We start from the raw sequence: 21,179 nt of genomic DNA, 5'->3' as shown, positions 1-21,179 counted from the left end.
CTCACACAGCATTTTAACAAAGTTTTATAGAAACAAGGCAATTAAGAGTTACAAGTTTTGCATGTATGCAAGAGAAAATTAAGAAATAGTAGGGAGTAAGTAATATTTGAAGAGAAAAGGTGAATAAGAATAGTGGAGATCAGTGTTATAATTGAGTTGAGAGAGTGAGGGAATAGGGAAACAGGGGTGAAGTAGAGGGAAGTCATGTGGGGTGAGAGCAGGAACATTCCCAGTGAGATGAGAGGTGGGAATGGCACAAGGTCTTAAAGGTGGAGTGGTTATGGGTGGTACGAATAAGTGGTGGCAGGGAATTCCAAAGGCGTGCTAGAAGAAAGGATAATAAAAGTTTGCCTGGAGAGCATGTAGGTTTGTGCACTTCAACTGATTACTGGATCTAAGAAGCCTATCAGGCAGATGCATTTTGAGAGAGGAGGCGAGGGAGGGGCAGGGAAAGAGTTTGAAGATGAGTTTATGAGCATAAGTTAGTTGGATATAGGAGACATAGTTGGGCAGTCCTAGCCAGTTTAATTTGTGAAGGGCATTGCAGTGGTGGGTGGAGGATTTATATCCAGTAGCAAACTTAGAAATTTTGTTAGAGCAGGAGGATAATTTTGTCTTTAGAGAAGACTGAAAGTTAGTAAGAAGTGGGACACCATACAAGCAGGAGGGAATGAGGTAGAGAGGACATACTTAGTTGAGGGAGTAAGATAATGGTTGTGGCGATAAAACATATCCAGTTTTTGGTGTTTTATTTTATATTAGTTTTTAGGTGGAGATCAAATTTTAACCATTTTTCAATAAGGAATCCTAGAAGCTTTGTATGGGGAACGATTTTGATAGAGGTCTTGTTTTAGCTGATTATGAAGAAAAAAATTCTGGTCTATTATGGTATTTTTTGAAGGAGTAAATATCATGATTTTAGATTTAGATGCACTGAGTGTTGCGTGATTAACATCCAGTGCTAGGTGGAAGAGAAGACTTCTTGAGTTAATTTCAAGAGTATGGGGATGGATGTGGCAGAGCAGATGATCGTAGAGTTGTCTGTGTATGGGATAAGTTTAGCATTTGGGGTGCACTGATGGAAATCATTTAAGATTACTAATTAAAGAGTAAAGGACCTAATATAGAACCCTGTGGTACACCTGTAGGAGTATTAAGGAAGGAGGATGTGCAGTTTTTCCATTTGACGGCTTGTTGCCTGTCAGAGAGGTAGCTGGAGGACCAGTTGATAGAAGAGATGGATAGATTGAGATTAGAGAGTTTGGACAGGAGAAGATTATGCAAAATAATATCAAAAGCCATGGATAAATCAAGAAGTAGAGTAGATACTAAACTGCCAAAGTCTCGAGCATTAGTCACGATTTTGAGGGAGGAGAGGAGAGCAGTCGTGGTGCTGTGTCCAGATCTAAATCCATGTTGTGTGGGGGTTAGCATGTGGTTGTCTAAGAGGTAGATTAATAGTTGTAGATGGATTTTAGAGATAGGGGGATCGGATGGCAATTGGCCAGAAATTTGGGATGTCATTGTTGTTGCCCCCTTTGCGAAGGGGAATAATAAAGGCCTTTTTCCAGAGTAGGGGTACATAGGCTTCTTGAATTGACAGATTTATTAGGATGGAGATGGGGAAGGCTATGCCATCGGCAGTTAGTTTTAGGAAGTTGGATGGAAGGCCATCAGGGGCATTTGAACATGGTTTAAATTTTTGAAGAGTTTTCTTATGGTGGAGATAGGAATAGGTTTGATAGTAAAGGGGGAGGTTTGAGACATTTTGGTGTTTGAGGAGGAGGAGATGGGTGGAGGTGAAACTAGTGTATTGTCTGGGAAGGATGTGGTGAGTTTGGCTATTGAGTCTATGAAGAAGGAGTTAAATTGGGTGGCTAAGGACAGATAAGAGGCATTAGGATCTGGGCAAGGGTTGTTGTTTTTACCAGGATGGATGAGTGTAGAGATAGTATTCCAAAACCTTTTGGGGTTAGTTTTATGGCTATTTTGAAGTATGGAGTAGTAGGATTTTCGGTTAGATGCAATATGTTTTTTAACTTTATTATGAAGTAGCTTATATTCGGTCAGAGAGGTGGGAGTTTTATATTTCTGGTAGTGTTTCCATGTTTTGTCTCAGAGATGCATAGGGGTTACAGCTTCTTTGGTTATCCAAGGGACAGTCTTACATTTAACTCTTTTAGTACTGGAGGGAGCATAGGTATTTAACAGGTTAATGAATGTAGTATTGAAAAAGGTAACAGCATTATCCAGAGGAAGAGTTTTAGAGGGTTCCAATTTATGTGTTTTAGAGAGTCAGTGAAGGTTTGTGGGTTGAAGTTTTTCAGAGAGCGAGTAGAGATTTAAGTGTAAGACAGATGTATGAAGGAGGGTAAATGAGCGAAAGTGGGTAGATGATCACTAAGAGAGTCAGGAAGGGTACCACTACCAGAAATATTGTGGGGGTGAGAAACTAGTATCCAGATGAGAGTGCTACCAGATGATCTGTCCTTGGAGGGTTTAGCAGGTGAGTTGATTAGTTGTGTGAAGTTATATAAGTTTAGGTTCTGGGAGGTTGTGGGAGATTGTATGGTGGTCCAGTTAATATTAATGTCACCTAAGATTATGGTTTTGTTGTTAATATTTGCAGAGAACCAGGAGAGGATTTCTTCTAGAATGAGGATATGGTCTCCAGGTGGTATATAAAGAGCAGCTATGCATATGTTTTTGTGCTTATTTATCTGTAGGATGGCCAGGGTTAGCTCAGTATTAGTAAATTGGGGTATGGGTTTAGTATAGGGTGTCACTGAAAGAGAGGAAGAGAAAAGAAGAACTACTCCACCACCTTTCTTATGGATTCTGTCATTTCTTATGATGCTATTGCTGGGGGGAGTGATTTCCCCCCTAGTGTGGTCTCCTTTAAGGCCCCCGAGCTGGCGGAAAACAGTACTCAAGCCGCTGAATCACTTACAAATGCCTTCTACCAGCACCTGCAGGACTGCATGGATAAGGCACTCTCAAGCAAAACAAAGACTCTTTGTACCAAAGGCAAGCGTCCAGTCTGGTGGACCCCAGCCATAAACAAACTCTACAACAAAAGGAGAAAGCTACTACAAGATAGAGCAAAATCCTTAAAAGGTAAGACACCCTTGATCACTATAAGTAAAAAACTAAGAGCTCTCATAAAATCATCCAAAGCAAATTTTGAGAGAAAAATAGCTAAAGACTCAAAAGACAATCATAAGGCCTTCTTTAGCTATGTTAGAAACCTGGGAGGAAATTCCCAGATATGCTCAGAACTAGTTCAAAATGATGTGAAGATTACTGATCCTACAGACATTGCCAACATACTGGCTGACAGGTTAAGTGCAAACTTCTCCCCGTCCTCACACCCAAAAGGAGAGATATCTATACCAAGCGATTGCAGCCCCCCAAACATCTCCAACGCCCAAGTGAGAACTGCTCTCTCCAAAGCAAAAACACAGCATCCATGGGACCTGATGGTGTCCCCGGCTGTGTGCTCCACGAACTCAATGAGGAATTAAACCCACAGCTAGGACAGCTGTTTAATCATAGTCTTACCTCTGGATACGCACTCCAGGAGTGGCGACTGCAACTGTAGTCCCACTTCACAAAGGCGGTGCCTCCACCGACCCTGGAAATTACCGGCCCATTAGCTTGACAAGCCTTATCTGCAAAGCCATGGAGAGGATCATAATGGACCTCATAAATAAAGACATAGGGAATTTGCAGACTTTGGATCCATCCCAGTTTGGCTTTGTCAAAGGCAGATTATGCCTTCTAAACTTGGTTGACTTTTTCGAAACAGTCACCAAAGCCACTGATGAGGGAAAGGCAGTCCATACAGCCTACCTCGATCTGGCGAAGGCCTTCGATACAATACCCCACTCGGGTATCATTGAAAAACTCATCAGCTTAAATGTTAACCCATACATCACAAGATGGGTTGCAAACTGGCTGAGTGACAGAACCCACAGGGTCAGAGTTGCTGGAGCCATGTCAGACTCAAAGCCTGTCACAAGTGGTGTACCACAGGGCTCAGTCCTGGGCCCACTTTTGTTTGGCATCTACTTTTCCAAGTACAAGCAAACACAGGAGGGTTATGGCTGACAAAGTTTGCAGATGACTGCAAACTGGGCCATAGTAGAAAACACATCTGACACAGATATCCTTCAGAAGGGTCTCACAGAAACGGATAACTGGTGCCAGAGCCATGGCCTAAAGTTAAATGCCAAAAATGCATAGTCATACCCTTCGGGAAAAACAAGGTTACCCCTAGCTACCAAATAGGTGGCAATCCACTGAGCACAGAAGAAGTTATCAGGGACCTGGGGACCCAGGTTGATAGTAGTCTGTCATTCGACACCCATGTAGCTAAAGTAGTTAGGAAGACCTTCTACATTGCCCACCTTATCATGAAGGGATTCTCATCTAGATCAAGGGAGGTCATAGTCTCCTATACTCATCACTCATCAGACCAATGATTGAGTACAATGCCCCATTCGGAATGTATCTGACCCGACACTTGCAGCAGCTGGAGAGGCCACAAAAGTTCTTCACCAAAAGGATAAAGGGTCTCAAACATCTGTCCTATGCTGCCCGACTGAAAGAACTCCAGCTCTATTCAGTCGCCACCGCTTGCTCAGAGGTGACCTTTGCCTAACATACAAGGCCATGTCAAACCCAGATTTGATGAATATGCTTCACCTCAAAAAATCTAGATCCGTCAGAGCCACAAGGGCGGGAGACTTAAACCTCGACACGGCTATAAATAGGATGTGCTGGAGGGATAGATTCATCACCCAAAGACTCCCTATGCTGTGGAATAAAATCCCGGTATATGTGAGGCAGAGCACCTCGCTGGCCTTGTTCAAGAGAAATCTTGACCAATGGATGGGAGATCGCAGATATACCCCAGGGATTACCTCAGTGTCACTGCTCAACAGAGGCACAGCAAAATAATGGGTATAGTTCCCCATACTAAAGGGGTGGCGTAAGCCACAAAACTATGGGCTAGGCTTGTAAATGCCCTCGGGCAGATAGCCTAGTATGAACCTATGAACCTATGAACCTATTTTATATGAGGTTTTAGCCATATTTCAGAGATAGAGAGGATGTCAGGGTGGTTATGGAGCACCCAGGCATGTAAGTTGGGTAACTTGTTTCATAAACGTTGGGCATTCAGTGTAGTGAAAAGAAGAGATTTATGGGGGGGGGGGGGTAAGGGTGAGTTAGAAGGCTGATAGGGTGAGGGTCCAGGGTTGGGGTAAAGAAGGCTGGTGATAATTTGAAGAATGTGGGAAAAGAGGAATTTAGAATTCATAGTGTCAGATTTGAGATTCAGGTAGAATATGAGTTTGGGATTGTCTGCAATGGGAATAGAGTTGCTGTGGTCAGGAATAACATTTTGAGGAAAAAGGAGAATGTTATTGTCATTATAGAGGTAGGGAGAAATAAAGGTTGTGGAGAGTGTTTCATATTTGGGGTATAGAGAGGTTGTATGTAAAGGGGAGGAGTGAGCTATATCATGGAGGCTGGTGAGAAGGTGAAGGTAGGAGAGGAAGAGGAGAAGAAGTATTAGGGGTACAGTGAGTGTAGGCTTAAGTAACATAGTGGTGTAATGGGTGTCTATTTGATTTAGATAAAAATAAATGGTAAGGAAAATAAAGTGGTACAGGTGACTTGTGTTAGAATGAGAATAGTGGTAGGGGGAAGTGGGGGAGTGGAACTGGAAGGGAGGGGGTTACAAGAATGGGGTGGGTGGGGAGAACTGTGATTTGATGGTTTTGGAGTGGGAGTGGTTTTGGGGCTATAAGTGTAAAGGTGTGGGGGCGGGTGGGAACTGGGGGCAAGGTAGGGGAGCGGAGTGAGCCTGTAGGGCGAATGGAGTGAGTAGACTCAAGGAGAAGGGAGGTGGAATTCCAAAATCTATCAGTGATTTTGACATATACAATGTCACGGAGCTAGCGACAAGCTCAGTGGTAAGAGAAATCACTACTATATAATGTTGGGTGAAATTCAGTTATTAAAAAAAAAGAAAAAGAAAAATACACTAGAGAGAAGCATTAACAGCGTTGGGGCTGCTGCTAAGTTGAGCTGGAGGTACGGGGAGTGTGTATACTGCCACCTAGTGGTGAAAAATATAAAAGAGTATTACACATACTGAAAATGGGCAAGGGAGGAAACAAAAAATCAGGGAGGGACTAAAAAGCATTAATAACAAAAAACTTGTAGCACATACATGCTGGTGGTCTTATATACTATTTTTTATATATAAGCCTAGCTGTCCAATACAACTCATTTGTGTCACCATGTACCTTGGGTGTCTACTAGGAGCAGGATATTAGTTTGGAGGTAGCTAGGGGCTTTAGGGGGGATGTTTGTTAGGTAATATTTCACTTACTGTTTATCTTTGTCCATTAGAGACATGGAAGCCAAACCAGGGGTGAGTTTATGATTTCCCATCAAATGGTCAAAGTTACTTTTGAATAGGCTCAGGGATGAACTCCACATCAATGGGGAGCCTATTCCATACAGCAAGAATTCTTTGAGCCATGTCTCACCAGCATTTTCTATTTTTTTCTCAAGCAAAGTTTAAATCATTGGTTTTAGTGTTTTTAGTGCTGTTCATTTTGTCAATATGCAAAAGATCCATCAGGACTGGATCTGAAGATGTCTTATATAGCCAGGCATAGGTTGCCTCTCAGAAACCTGTAAGAGACTAAGTATAGAGACTGGGCCTTAGGACAAACAGTGTAGGACAGTGTGTTAATACCCAGAATTCTTCTCATGAGAACCTTCTGTGGGTGTTCCAACTTTTGCAAACACCTGGTCAGGTACATGCAGAAAGGAGCAATTTTACTCAGTGATGCATCTAAGGGCAGAGTAAAGTGGTACTATAACTTCCTTTGAATTGGATGCCATACTTTTAATTATTGGCAACATTGGCTACATGTTGGTAGGAGGCCAGATTACTGTGTACACATGTTCCCATATTGCTAACTACTGGGTCAATTCTTAGGGGAGTTTTTTTGAGGGAGTAACTAGCATGTGTGAATGTTTTCCCAAGGGGCACTATAATGAACTTCTTGGCATTGTGTTTTTAACAATGGCTTTGGCACCTGACATTTGTCTGTCTTAGGCTTTCTTGCTGGATGTTAGTGTCATGGGGGAAATTATGACAGCTCCCAGTTTATAGTCATCTGTAAATTTGGTAAGCCAGAGACTCTTGACATTAGCTTGACTTCCAAGAAGTAGATGCTAAATAGGAGCAGGCCCAGCATGGATCCCTGAGGTACTCCACTGGTGAGCAGTCTCTTGGTGGAGGTGGTCTCACCAGTCCTCACTTCTTGTGCCCTATCTGTGAGTCAGCTAGCAATCCAGTGAGTTATGTATGGATTTATGCCTAGTTTGGTGAATTTGTTAACAATCCCTGAGTGGGGGATCATATCAGACACCTTACCTGGGTCAAGGTATACAGTATGCATCCACTTCCCATCCTCCATTAACTTGGTGACCCTCTCAAAGAAGTCAGCCTGTTTAAGTAGGGCAAGGCCTTCCCCTGACAAAGCCAAACTGGGATGGTTCTGTGACTGTAGGTTGCCAATGTCGTTATTGATCACTTCTGTGATAATTTGTTCTATGGCTTTGCATATTAGACTTGTCAGACTGATGGGTCTGTATTTTCCAGGGTTGGTTGATGGACCACCCTGCTGAAGAGGAATGACCATTGCAGCCCTCTATTCACTTGGTATGTAATCTGTTTTGATACAACATGGAAGATTTCAGGGCCCACTGAGGCAGTGTTTTTGACCTTGGCAAGCACTGTTATGACATGTGCCATGCTGATTGTTGGGGGATATGCTAGAAGGGATTAAATGGGCAGCAAGGGGGGGGGGAGTGGGGGGTGAAGTTTGAGCTGAATTTGTAAGCAAGCAGATTCACTATGTCTCTGCTCATTGAAGGTAGTGCCATTTACCACCTGTTTATCTCCTTGCTGTGTTACCTTTAAGGTTTCTGACATAGCTGAAGAAGGCCTTGTAGCTGTCCTTAGCCTGAGATGCTATCCTAACCTTGTAGTTGGTCTTATTGGACTTAATTAATCCCCTTAGTTTCTTGTTAAGTTTACTCAGTGACCTCTTGGCCTTATGAGAGTAACTCTGACTTGTGCCATGACTTTTTTCCTTTTGTTATATACCCTGTTAAAGGTTGGGATTCCACCAGTATGGTTTGCTTTTGGTATTTGTTATGGGCTTACTTCTAGTAGTAACAGCAGAGTCTATGCAGTCATTTACAGGTTTGTACAAGGTTTCTGAGAACAATTTTGCATAAGTTACTGTGATCTTGGGGTTGGGGTAACACTGAATTTTGACAAATTGTTGATCAGTATGATGTAGTTTGTTTTTGAATAGTTTTGAGCTGTTGAAGATTTAATTGGGTTTTCTGAGTTGATTTTTTTTCAAAGCAGACAGCTTTGTGATCCAACCTCACCAGTGAGGACATGACCATGGAAGAGGTACAACACTCCCAGATGTTGGTGAGTACTAGATCCAGTATGTTTGAACCTCTGGTTAGAGTGTGTACTATCTGTTCCTGACTATTCATGTTAAGTCCAGCAAACATTGTGCTTGCAAGTTTGAGGCAGTGTATGTTTTCCAGTCTATAGAGGGGTAGTTAAAGCCCCCATGAATAGGGAATTTTCTTGGATGCTGAGTGTCTTCAGTAGGCCTAGGTATGAGTTACTAGATTCTTAGGGAATAGATGGAGACCTATAGTTAGCTAGGAAGTGGTAAGGCACTTTATCTGTGGTGACTTACATGTGGATGAACTCCAGGGTATCCTCCTGTTTAACCAACCTGGAGGTACATTTGTTGCTGATGTAGATTGAGACACCTCCATCTTTAGATGCTGTCTGTGCTGCTGTTAGTCTAAATGTGTGGAAGGCACTGTAGCCTTGTCTTGGTAATGTCACAGTTATTTATATTCTCCAGAGGAGAGTTTGTATAGTGGGGAGTTTCTTGTTGAACCTCCTAGGATTGAGCAGTAACACCTTAAGGTTGCTTTTTTTTTTTTTGCTATGTTGGTAATTTTGTTCTTTTGTCATTGCCTAAAAGGCTTTAAGGGGGTGGACAAAGTTCTAGCCAATATCTGAAAGCATTGGGGGGGGGGGCAGTTGCAGAACATCTTTGACAAAGCAGTGTGGTCTGTTAAACATGTCCTCTCATGCTGACAAATATTGAATTCCTCTGGAATGATACCAGAAACTAAGCTGATTATTAAAATCAATGATTTTTTTGTTTATGCTATGGAATCTTTCTTGGTGAAGGTAGAATACTGCTCAGTGCAAAGGTATACCTGTCAGTGACACATATTCAGACAGCTCCATAATGTCTCTTTTTATATAATCCAGTAAGGTATGTTTCAGGTCATGTACACCCACATAGATTATGATAGAATCATATTTCAACTTTGTTTTTAGCAAGATTTTTGCCTGGAAGGAAGTTGTGCATGTATATCTGTTACACGCTGTGAAGTGGCATGTTTGTAGGTAATTACTAGGCAATCAGTGTTTTCAAACCTATCCAAAAAATCCTATTCAAAATTTCCTTCTTGCCTGAAGAAGGGCAAGACAAGATAGTCCAGGAGAGACTTGAGGCTGCCCATCCAGTTGTATAGTTTTACCTTTGAGGGGGGGTGAGGGTGCTACTCTGTTTGACATATAGTATAAGTTTGTTCTAGACGTGAGGGATACATTGCAATATTAATATATCATGCCAATGTGTCTTATTTATCTGTTGATGAAGGTTTAGTTCCTTTACCTGAGTATTTGATGTACCTTTAATTCTACAAAGAAATAGGAGATCAAATAGGGTTGGATCTTTCATGGCACAAAAGGCTAGACATAGATCTCCACAGAGGAGTCTGTGAAAGACTGCGTACAGAAAAAGGGCTGCCAGTCTCTGCTGATAACTAAGATTTTGAGGCCACTGATCCTTTTAGTTATGAATCTCTGAGGTCACGCAAGTCATGTGATATGTTTAGATAAATACATGCTATAAGGTGTGTTATATTCAACAGTGGGCCTGATAAGATATGAGTAAATGGGATTTGAGACTTCTGTGATCTAGTGGTGATGCCTTTGATGAGCCAGATAAAAGGCTTTCCAAACTACCTTGCAGACATGATGGGAAAATTATAAGGAATTATCAACAAGGGTACCCAGATCCCTTACAGCATTGTCTGATTGGAGGGGTGCATCTCTTATATGGTAAGCAAAACTGTTTTGTTTACCAGAATGAACTATGCTACTTTTTTTGCATTTAATTTGAGACCATTGTCCATGTCACCTGTTAACGTGATTCAAAGTCAAAAGAGCGGAAAGTGCTTGCAGTAAACCATTAATAGGAAAAAAAGCACAAAGGTCCCAACCGGTAGTAGCACTCAACAGACTTTAATTTGTACACGAACAGACATCCAGTATAAACGTTGACAAGCTCAAATTTATGTTTTCATCCCACAACTTCCTCAGATAAACTGTTAACGTGATCTAAGCTGTGTTGGAATAATTGTGAGTCAGTTGAAGATTGAATAACAACACCCAATTTACAGTCTTCTGAAAAGTTAGTCAACCATAGACCAGAAGTGCTGGCTTGAAGGTATGAGAAATATATACCAAGTAGGACAGGGCCCAAAACTAAGCCTTGTGGTACTCCACTGGTAACATTTTTGCTTTTAGAAGTGGCACCTACTACTCTAACCACATGGGTTTTGTCAGACAACCCATTACAATATAAGGATTTATATTGTAAATCTGCATATAAAGATTTATATTCATATTTACAAGTTTATCATTAATGCTTGCATGGGGAATAGTGTCAAAGGCCTTGGCCATGTCTAGATATGCTGCACCTACATCATAACACTATCCACTGCTTCTGCTACTTTTTCAAAGAAATTAAAGAAGTTAGAGTCAGGACCTTTCTTTGATAAAGCCAAATTGATGAGGGTCCAGGGTTGAGAGATTTTCAATGTCGGTATTAATGACATCTAAGATAATGTGCTCCACACCTTTATATATGAGGCTAGTAAGACTATAAGGTCTATAGTTACCAGGGTCATATGGCATTACAACAGATAATTTCCAGGCTTCATAAATGTAACCAATGGAGAGGTTTAGATTAAAGAGTTTAAGTAGATGTTGAGAAAGACCATATTTGGCAGTGATAATCAGGTAACCTGGTATGTTGTCAGGGCCCATGGATGAAGTATCCTTAGTTTATGAAAGGGCTGGAATAACTTATTCCATAGCATTTAAAAGGGGGTGGCTGTGATCGTAGAACCTGTGAGATAACTATAACTGTGAGTGGAGTAAAATTTGCACCAAATTTGTTAGCTAGGATATTAACTATTTCCTTTGGGTCAGAGAGTGTACTATTATTGTGCACTATCTCTAAACACTTTAAGGATTACATGGTTGTCTGAGAAATGGAGGCAATTGCTACATTGCCTCAGGATGCTCATATCTACCAAGCTAGCCATAGATACATTTGAAAATTGCATATCCATGTTGTCTGGGCCTGTATTAGGGTGGTCTGTTATGCTTTAAGGACTGGGTTTAAAAGAGATCTCTCAAGGTGGTTTCTAGGGTTAAGGGCAAATATTAGATACTGCTGGGATATGTTATTAGTGCTGTTAATTTCAGTGTATGACTGGGTGATCACATGATTTATGTTTGTCACATAACCTAGCTTTGATGTTATTTAAAGTCAGATTTTAATTTCTGCTAGGTTTTAAGTCCTAGATTTGATTGTACATGGATAAAAGTGCTTACCTTAGATTTGTATTCAGATATTTTACTCAATACATTGTATGTGGAATATTGTTTGCCTTGGGACATTTTTTGTGTTTTCTTTTCAGTTTGAAGATATCTGGGTATTTCTTTATAGTTTTAGTTACAATTTATGGTTCTACATAATCACCAGTAGAATGCTTACTCACAAGAATGTGTACCAGCTACAGCAACTATTTAAAAGTCAAAATCTACAGTACTATAGTGTGTTTTCTGCAAGTAAATAATGTTATGCTTATTGCAATGTGCTAATAAATTTTGGTATGATTTATTTAGTCTGCTACTATTACAGTTTTGTTAAGGACATAAATCAATATAAATGTACATTAGGATATTGTAATACCACAAGCATTGTGTTACCAAATTGTTAAGCTTTACCCACTTGTTTCTTAATACTGAATTATATTATTTTATTGTCTTTTTATAGATTGTAATAGATTTAATCCACTGCAATATTACATCTGTTGTCAAGGTAGGTATCCTTTGATTAATTAAATGTATCTTATTATAATGCAAAAATATAATATAAGCTATGTTCAAAGTAAACTGCAACCAAAAGGGAAGCTTTTACAGTATGATGATAACCATGGGCAGAAAAAAAATTAAGAGGATTAGTGCTTATGTGGTTGATAAAAGTACTTTGTTTTTGCATAAAAAGTGAGTTCCTGTATATTGATGCATTTTGCCTTGATATACATAAGGTTTCAATAACTGCAGTTTTTATACACAATATATTAGTTTGTCAATTTACTATTACCCTTTATTCATCAACAGTCCAGCAACTTTTACAGACCTGATCTCTAGTATACATGAAGTCCTGAAACAGTATTAAAAAATATTAATATTTTGCATCTGCCAATAAATAATAAACTATCACAGTAATAACAGCAAAATATTTCTTAAATTTAAATGTACTACTTCTCATGTATATGTCTCCCTTCCAACTCTAAGCTACTTCCTCTGCATTTAATCTTCCATTCCTTTGACTGCATGACTTCTTACATTCATTGCTTCCTCCATTTTACGGTTTCTTTATTTCTTGATTTTCTAGAATCCAGCATCTTACATAATATGTACACTCCCCCTTTGTATCTAATAGCACCACTTTATCTCACTCCTGTCTAAACTGGCACGTAGCTTCATGCCTGTTTGAAGTTCTTCATTTATGACTATAACCCTGCTTTCTTCTTCTTTGCTTTTTCCCTTTGTGTGTGTGTGTGTGTGTGTGTGTGTGTGTGTGTGTGTGTGTGTGTGTGTGTGTGTGTGTGTGTGTGTGTGTGTGTGTGTCTGTGTGTGTGGTGGTGGTTCCTCCACACTTGCTGGCTATATTTCGTTCTTCATTCATTCTCACTTCTGTAACTTCATTGTTTGTTTTGTACACAAACCCTTCACTCCCATGACTGGGATGGTTGCCTTCCAGTGTTTTAACAATAAGGATCTTAATTCCCCCTACTGACATAAAAATCTCTATCCTCTCTTTTCTGCCCCATCCTGCTGTCTACTTCAAACCCCAACATGTGGAAACATGAGTCCTTAGGGACGCCCTTCTGACACTGCTCACCCCATGTGTGACCTACCGTTTTCCACAGATGCCAAAGTTCAAAACAGTATTATGCATACATGTCCACATCTCCAACAATTAGCTTCAGGTGTGATTCCTTTATTTTCCAACTTTTTATTTATCATTTATTTGGTTTTGCTGGCTTGGAAAGTCCAACTGGGTATGATCCTATTTTCAGCGGAGACCTGGACAGACACTTAACATTTACATGACATATTAGATTGTTAACAAATAATTCAAAGAATAACAAATGCATACACAATTCATATAGATACATGCTACTCAAGTAAAATTACAAATACTTCAACATATAATGAAAAATACACAAACACAGATACATAGTTATATTTCAAATAGTTCATATAGGTAGAAATGTATATATATAACCTGCGAGTTAAATAAGCTTATGGGTTTGGTATAAGAGGAAGAGTTGTGAGCAAAGGAGAAGATTGCAGGCAGTCATGACTTTTTAACATAGCTTAAGGATGTCATGAGGTTGTGGGGAGGAGGTGTTAAGGAGAGACTGAGTAAGAAGGCATATGAGGGATATGGAAAGAAAGGAAGAAAGATATGAGAGAAAAATACATATTTCATAGGGTGTGTGCATTGTAGTTAAGATAGTGAGCTTAGGAAAAGAAGTTACAAGGTAATGGTAAGTAAGGGGTCTTATGTGATGAATGTTATGCAGGTGTTAAGTCAGACGTGTTTAGTGTTTGAGAGGTGAGAGCAATGTGCAGTGAGGCAGATAGAGGGGTAGGGTGTAAAACGTGAGAAAAAGAGAGCGGGGGAGTTTGAAAATAAACTTTTAGATGAGAGAGTTAGAGATTCTGAAAGTTACTTTTAGATTAGTGAGTGGGAAATAGATGGGATTTAGCTGGGTGTAGAACAAATAGCTCTGACAGGTATTATTCAGGTGATGTTTGTGTTATGTTTTGAAGATAGAGATTTTATGTGCTACTTTGATTGGGTGAGGAACTGTGTTCCAGATTTTGGAGATGTAAGTAGAGAAGAGGGATTCACCAGCAGTATTTTGGGACTTGGTAACTAGCAAGAGTGATTTATTAGATGATCTTAGGTCTCTGCTATTAGAGTAGAACTGAAGTAAATTTTGGAGCCCTGGGCATTTTTGTGGCATGTCGATAAGTCTGTGGGCAGTGATTAGTTGAGATAAGTTTAATAATGGGGTAATTCTAAACAGTGTAATCCTCTTAGTGCAATGCAGTGTTGTGTTCTCTGTGGGGTATTTGCAACAACGTTGGCTGTTTTGCTGTAACATGCCTATAATTTTAACTTTTCTGTTTTATTGAAGTTAGTAAAAATTGGCAAAGCATACCACAGAATTTAAAGCATCATTGATTGTCTAGTGGATTCTGTTAGATGTGGTTTTATCCTATATAGGGATCCTAACTTCATGTTCTTTTATTTTTTGATAACCTGAGATAGGTGTTTCATCAGTTAGCATACCTAGCAGTTTTGTTTGGTGTTTCTATTTTGGTGTTGTTGGATGAACAGATGTGTGTAAAAACATTAATTTAGCTTTATTAGCATTAAGTAGAAGATTAGAGTTGGTTATCCAGGTTTCAGTTGCACTGAAAGAGAATTTTTTTTGTAGTTTTAAGGGGGATTGTGAAGAGCAAATGACTGTGGAATCATCTGCATATTGTAAAATTAAGGCAAGGTTTATTTATTTATTTATATATTTAACATTTGTTGACCGGGAAAGTCTGACTAGGACAGAGCCTATTTTCAGCAGAGGACTGAGGAGTTGCTGTGAGTAGTTTGTAAAGATATTAATAGGAGTTATCCCAGAATTGATCCCGGTGGGACTCCCACAGTTATTGGCAAGACAGTGGATAAGTCCTGTTGCCATTTAACTACTTGTTGCCAACCAGTTAAGTAGCTGAGAATCCATAGGTTCATAGATTAGTACTGGGATAACTGCCCTTGTGAGCCATTTGAGCCTAGCCAATTACCCCATGTGAGAATACAACCCTGCACCTTTTGTTTATAAGCTAAACACCTTAACCATTATGCCACTCTCCCATTTACCATGATAGAGATGTGACAGAGATAGTTTAGAGAGGAGTTTTTGATGAGAGATGGTGTGAAAAGTGTTTAACAGCTCTATAAAGAGGGAAGAGACAAGCCTGCCTTCATTTTTGTATTGATTGATAGTATTGGTAAAACTCAGGAGGGCAGTTGTATTGTTGCGGTTTGGGAAAAAACAGTGCTGCGTATTTGTTAAAAGGTTGTATTTAATGAGGTAGTTACTGAGTTGGGCATGGATGTATCTTTCTAATATTTTGGTAAAGGAGTTTAAAATTACCATTGGTCTTTAGTTTGAGATTTCAAGGGAATTGCTGCCTTTGTGCAGGTGAATGATGTATGATATTTTCCTTATGGTTGGGATGTGATTTTCCATAACAGAGTGGTTTATAAGTATAGAGAAAGGGTAGGAAAGATTGACTGCTGCTAGTTTAAGATATCTGAGGAATAATTTATCAGCTGCTAATGTAGCTGGTCTAAGTTTGCTGAGCAATTTTCTTATTGCGGAAGTTTCTTCAGTTTGAAAAGTGCTAGTATTGTTACCTGGAGGATCTGGGGTGCTGAAGGGGGTTTGTGCAGTATCTTTATTCAGAGATAAAGTAGAGTTAGTGAAACAGGAGATGAATTTCTTTGCTATACTGACTTTGTCATTAGTGGTTTTGGGGTTGGAGTAGAGGACGGGCCATGCTGAAGTTTTTTTTTTTTTTTTTTTTGGTTAATGGAGTACCAGATTGTTTTGGTGTTTTATCTTGATGATAGTGTAATAAGTCAGCTTATCTTTTATGATGTGTTTTTGAGAGGTTTCTAAGCTGTATAAAGTTTTGCAAGTTTTCTTAGATTTCACTATTTTAGTTCTAATTGGTGTCATTTCATTTAGGATGTTTAGGAAGGTATTATTAAAGTGGGTTGCAGCCTCATGTAGGTATAGGGTCTTCAGTAGGTTCTACTTGCAGAGATGGAGGAAGTAGATGAAGGTTTGTTTAAGTTTTTCAGGTTATGCACTTGATTATATGTTGTTATTCTATTTGGATGGAGTCGCAGTATCAACAGCTAGATTAGGGGATTGTCACTAATACTGTCTGGGTGGCATCTAGAGAGGTTTATGTTAGAGGTTTTATTGGTTAATATCCAATCTAGTATAGATTGTCTGTTTTATCTGTTCTGGTTATTGATTAGATTAATTGTAAGGAACCATATATCTTTAGCTAGTTTAAGCTTAAGGGTGTTTCTGAGTTGCATATATAGCAGTCTATGTTGAAGTCTTGGTGAGTATTTAGGGATATTCTGTGTAGAATATTTTCTACTATAGTAATATTATTGTCTGGCAGAAAGCAGATTCCAATTGTGGTGATATATTTTTTGTTATTTATAATGTGTTTTCTGAGTATAATTTCTGCATTGCTAAATTCTGGGATGTCACGGTTGAGAAAGTCTATTTCAGTAGTATTCTTACATACAAGTGTATTCCACCTCCCCATTTGTTTGTTCTGTCAGGCCTGTGTGCATTATAGCCTGGGGGTATGATTTCATTGTCTGTTACTTTTAGTTTTAGCCAACGTTCAGTTATGGCAAGTATGTCAGGGGAGTATTGTGTGAGACAGGCATGGAATTCATGAATTTTGTTTGATAAATTTCTGAGATTCATATTTAGTAAGAACAGCAGTGTTCCTTTAGAGGGGATGTTTGTTAGGAAGTGTGGTTTTACTGTAGGGTGGTACTGGGTACTTCGTTGAATATTGTCAGGTCCAGGGTTCGGGTGTATGTCACCGTGTAGTTTAAGGTGAGTTATTAAGTGAAGTAGGTAATATATCCATTTAGAAAGTAACTTATTCTTTAACATAATTTTTGGTTGGTAGGTTTTATTCTTGTATATTTGATAGATAAATGATCTGCATAGGTAGTTGTTTAGAGTTACGAGGATGTGTAGATTGTTGTGGCATTTGTGTTTTTCTGGAAGAGGTAAGGATTTATGAGAGAATATGAGTTGTGTGATATGTATTTATGGAACTATGTCAATTGTGCAGTCAGAGTGAGCAGTAGACTAATTAGTAGAGAGGTTGAATGCATTTTGAAATGGTTGAGGCAGAGGTAAGAATGCAATGGCTGTATTAACTCATTCCCTCCAATGGAGCACTGGAAGTTTGTACTTTAACTTCCAATGGGTGGAGCCTAGACTTTTTGATAAAATCAAATTATGTCCTCACATTTCAAATATTTATATCTCTGGAACTTATGGGTTACTGAAGAAGTATAAATGGCAAAATATTCAGCACAAACTATTTTACAGTGGTAGTATTCTTTAGCTTCTAGGTTTTAAAATGGGTTTTATAAGTTACAGTAAACACAGTAACTTTTAAGTTTGTAACATTTTTGTAAGCAAGTTACAATATCTCATCAACAACTCATGTGGCACACATACTATCAGCAACATTTTGTTCATCCAGTTGACAGCTTTTATACGACGGTAAGCAATTTTGTCTGTGTTGCTTGGTTGTTGAGATATTTAGAAAAACATGGCATTAATGACAATATAAATAAATATTATATAAACAATTATTAATTTATCTTTATCTGCACTAGATAGAGATCAATATTAATACAGTTGTGTTTGCCACTGTGTAAGCTTTAAGATGAAATCTGTGAACACTTTCTTTGCAGCATGGTTTTGGAAATATTAATACAAATATGAACAAGCAATATATGATGCCTAGAGGTGTAGAAGGATGTAACTACAGAAACACCTGGAGGCACTACCTGACTGCAATGAGTTAAAAGAGGCAGAGCAATATATGATAGGTAGATGCAGCTGTATTGGTGTATTGTGTGATTTGTGACATATGAAGAAGTGGTAGCCAGTGTGTAAAGAATAGCAGGTGAGTTGAGAATAAGGGAGAGAGAGATAAGAGAGGTATGACTTGTTTATATGAGAGTTAAGTAAAGATTGCAGAAGATATAAAGGAGGGGAAATAGAGGAAGTGGGAGGGATGTAAAGAGTAATACTGTATATATGTGGTTGATGGGATAGGTTGTGAGTATAGTTAGATTAGTGTAACTGTGGCTGTACTAGGGGTGTTGGGATTTGGGGGTAGGGTAGGGGGGCTGAGTGAGTAGGGATGGCAAATGGAGCTAGAAAGACCTGGCAAGTGATTCACAGCCTATGTTAGAACAGGTTGGTGAAAACAATATTATCACACAGACCTGTGTTGTTTAGATAACATAGAAGTTGCAACACATGTTCAATGCTTAAAGTGTATTTACAGTGATTACAGTTCCTAATTAGGGCTAAGTTGAAGTACTGTGCAGGAAAACCAGTTTTTATTACATTAAAATATGTTTTGTGATGGATGCATTATTTGGTATTGTTAATTAAAAGGAAACTGATAATTAAATAGTAAAGAAGAAAGTATGAGTAATGATAAATCATAATTTAGATACATAGGATTGTATGAGAAATGCTTAATGACTGTCTCCCATTAAGTGTGCAAGTCATTCCACAGTTAAAATCAGTAGCAAATACAATCTAACCTAATTTTATACTTGTAGTCAGCTAAGAAAATTGTTAGTGTTTACTTACTATGTAAAGTGAACGTACATGGACAGGCTGGAACAAAGTTTTAATAATAAGCCAGCCATGAAACATCTCAAACTAGTAGCCTGAATCCCTGCACAGATCCCAAGCTCCCTCCCAGATGCCATATCTCTCCCAGTTCTCACATTCTTTCTTGCACACCTACTTGACTCTTTGTAATCCTCCCTCTAGACTCTCCCCTCCCAATTCTCTGCATATATTTCCTGCAATTGTTTTACTTTCTCCTGCCAACAAACAGTCATTTACCTTGTTTTTCATTTTCCAACTTGTTTCCTTCACTTTTTCCAACTTTAGCTTTTCCTTAAGTGTTACCTATTGTTCGCATATTTCAACATTTTTTCCTCCTAACCCCCCTCTACCTGAAGTAACTATAAGGTTTTAAATATCCCTGTCTCTATATCCTTTCAAAACTGTTCTCCCTCATTTCTTTTCCAGCTATTCTTTCTACTGCTTTATTGGTTATTTATTGGTTCTATTGCTTTATTGGTTCTCCAAGTTCTGTCCCACTTCATCTTCCTTTGGCTGCTCTTCCCTGACCCTCACTTATTCTAGTCTGGCTTTCAGGTTTCATTTCTAATATCTTATAAGACTGTTTCCATACCTTAAGTGAGCACGTCAGAATTTATCAGAACAAACATATTACTCTGACCTAAAACTGCTATTATGGAGCTTAAGAAAAATCTGGGAGAAATAATCAGTTTTCAGCAGGGAATATTAGTTATAGGTGGGGACTGGAATTTGATTTGCAACAAGGAATATGAATCTGTAGGACCTACAAGGTAATATATAATAAAAGAAGGTAGATTTCTGAAGAAATTTATGAAATATCTTTTATGGAAGATGTGAATTCAATAGTAAGAACAATAACTGAGCTAAACAAGACAGAAATTATATTTCACAGGAACATGTGCAATTAATTGAATACTTCAATACACACCCAATAAAAATTTATATCATGTGCCAATAAAAACTAAGATAAAAATGAATGGTAATGAAATAAAAATGAGACTGGCACTTGAGAATTATCAGAGAAGATATACATTTCATTATAATTTATGGCTAGTGAGTGGGATAAAATGAAAGTGGAATTTAAAAATAGAGTAGAAATAAAAGAAAAAGAGATGTAGTTAAAAAGTGACAAGAATTATTTAGAGGGACTGACAAAGGTTAAAATATAGCAGAATAAGGGGAATCTCACAGGATAAGAATAGGAGCGACCATAGAGTGCTAATGAGAAAAGGGGGTATGTGGATAATATGCATGAGTTTATAAGGATTGCTATTAAACAGCTGTTTTTTTTATAAGAACTGCAGAGCAGAAAAACTCATAGCACAATGACTTAGGCAACAGAAAGTAGAAAGGAGTGCTTCCAAACTCAGGGAGCCTATAACAAGAAAAATAATCAGAAATCCTGTAGAGGTATTAGAAATATTTTAGAAATTTTATGAAAATTTATATAAAGCAGAAAGATTTTGGAAATCAAGAAAAATTACAAATGGAAATATTTATGGAAAACTTAAGTATGCCAAGGTTAGAGTTGGATGATGCTTAACAATTGACAGGTAAGATGGGGGGGGGGAGGTAAAATAAAAACAGTGACATATATCAAAAAATCTGCAGGAAACTCTCCAGGATTAGATGGTATTCCTGTGGATGTTTGGAAGCTAGGAGGGAAAAATGTGCTAAAGATCTGGAAGGCTTTAACAGTACTTTAAAAGGAGGGGGAAGCAACAACATCTTGGAAAAAAGATGTGGTGGCTGTAATACCTAAATATGGCAACGTGTTTATGTCTATAAGAACTAAAAGGATGACAAATGTGTTGCCAAAAATGATAGATATTGATAACCATGGTTTTGTGAAGGGGAGATAATCATTTTACATTAATAAAACAATCCAAGAAATAATAAACCAGTAGAGAACCAAACCATGACCAAAGGCAGCAGCATAAAGTCTTTCTTTAATTGTGAGCACTTTCACACCTACAAGAACTGCTACATCAGAAATAATCATTTCACATTCCCTCCATATTTAAAACCAAACAACCAATAGAATGACAAAGTCCATTAAACATTTAAATCTCCAATTTTCAGTGAAAATACCTTAAAACAATATAGCCATCAAGATCAAACATATC

At 38.5% G+C, this 21,179-nt stretch overlaps 1 protein-coding gene across 1 annotated transcript in view; it reads left to right on the top strand.

Annotated features, from left to right (window-relative positions):
* Window positions 1–21,179, top strand: part of HSD17B3 (hydroxysteroid 17-beta dehydrogenase 3) — a 636,754-nt gene that overhangs the window by 261,430 nt on the left and 354,145 nt on the right. Inside the window, exon 7 of the mRNA XM_044058972.1 lies at window positions 12,286–12,320. Coding sequence (XP_043914907.1) covers window positions 12,286–12,320 — 35 coding nt within the window. The remainder of the gene's footprint in view (window positions 1–12,285; window positions 12,321–21,179) is intronic.

Source organism: Protopterus annectens, chromosome 17.part0, assembly GCF_019279795.1.
Source record: "Protopterus annectens isolate FY-2018-M chromosome 17.part0, PAN1.0, whole genome shotgun sequence".
In the NCBI taxonomy this organism is placed as follows: Eukaryota; Metazoa; Chordata; order Ceratodontiformes; family Protopteridae; genus Protopterus; species Protopterus annectens.
This window is presented reverse-complemented; position numbering and strand designations above follow the sequence as displayed.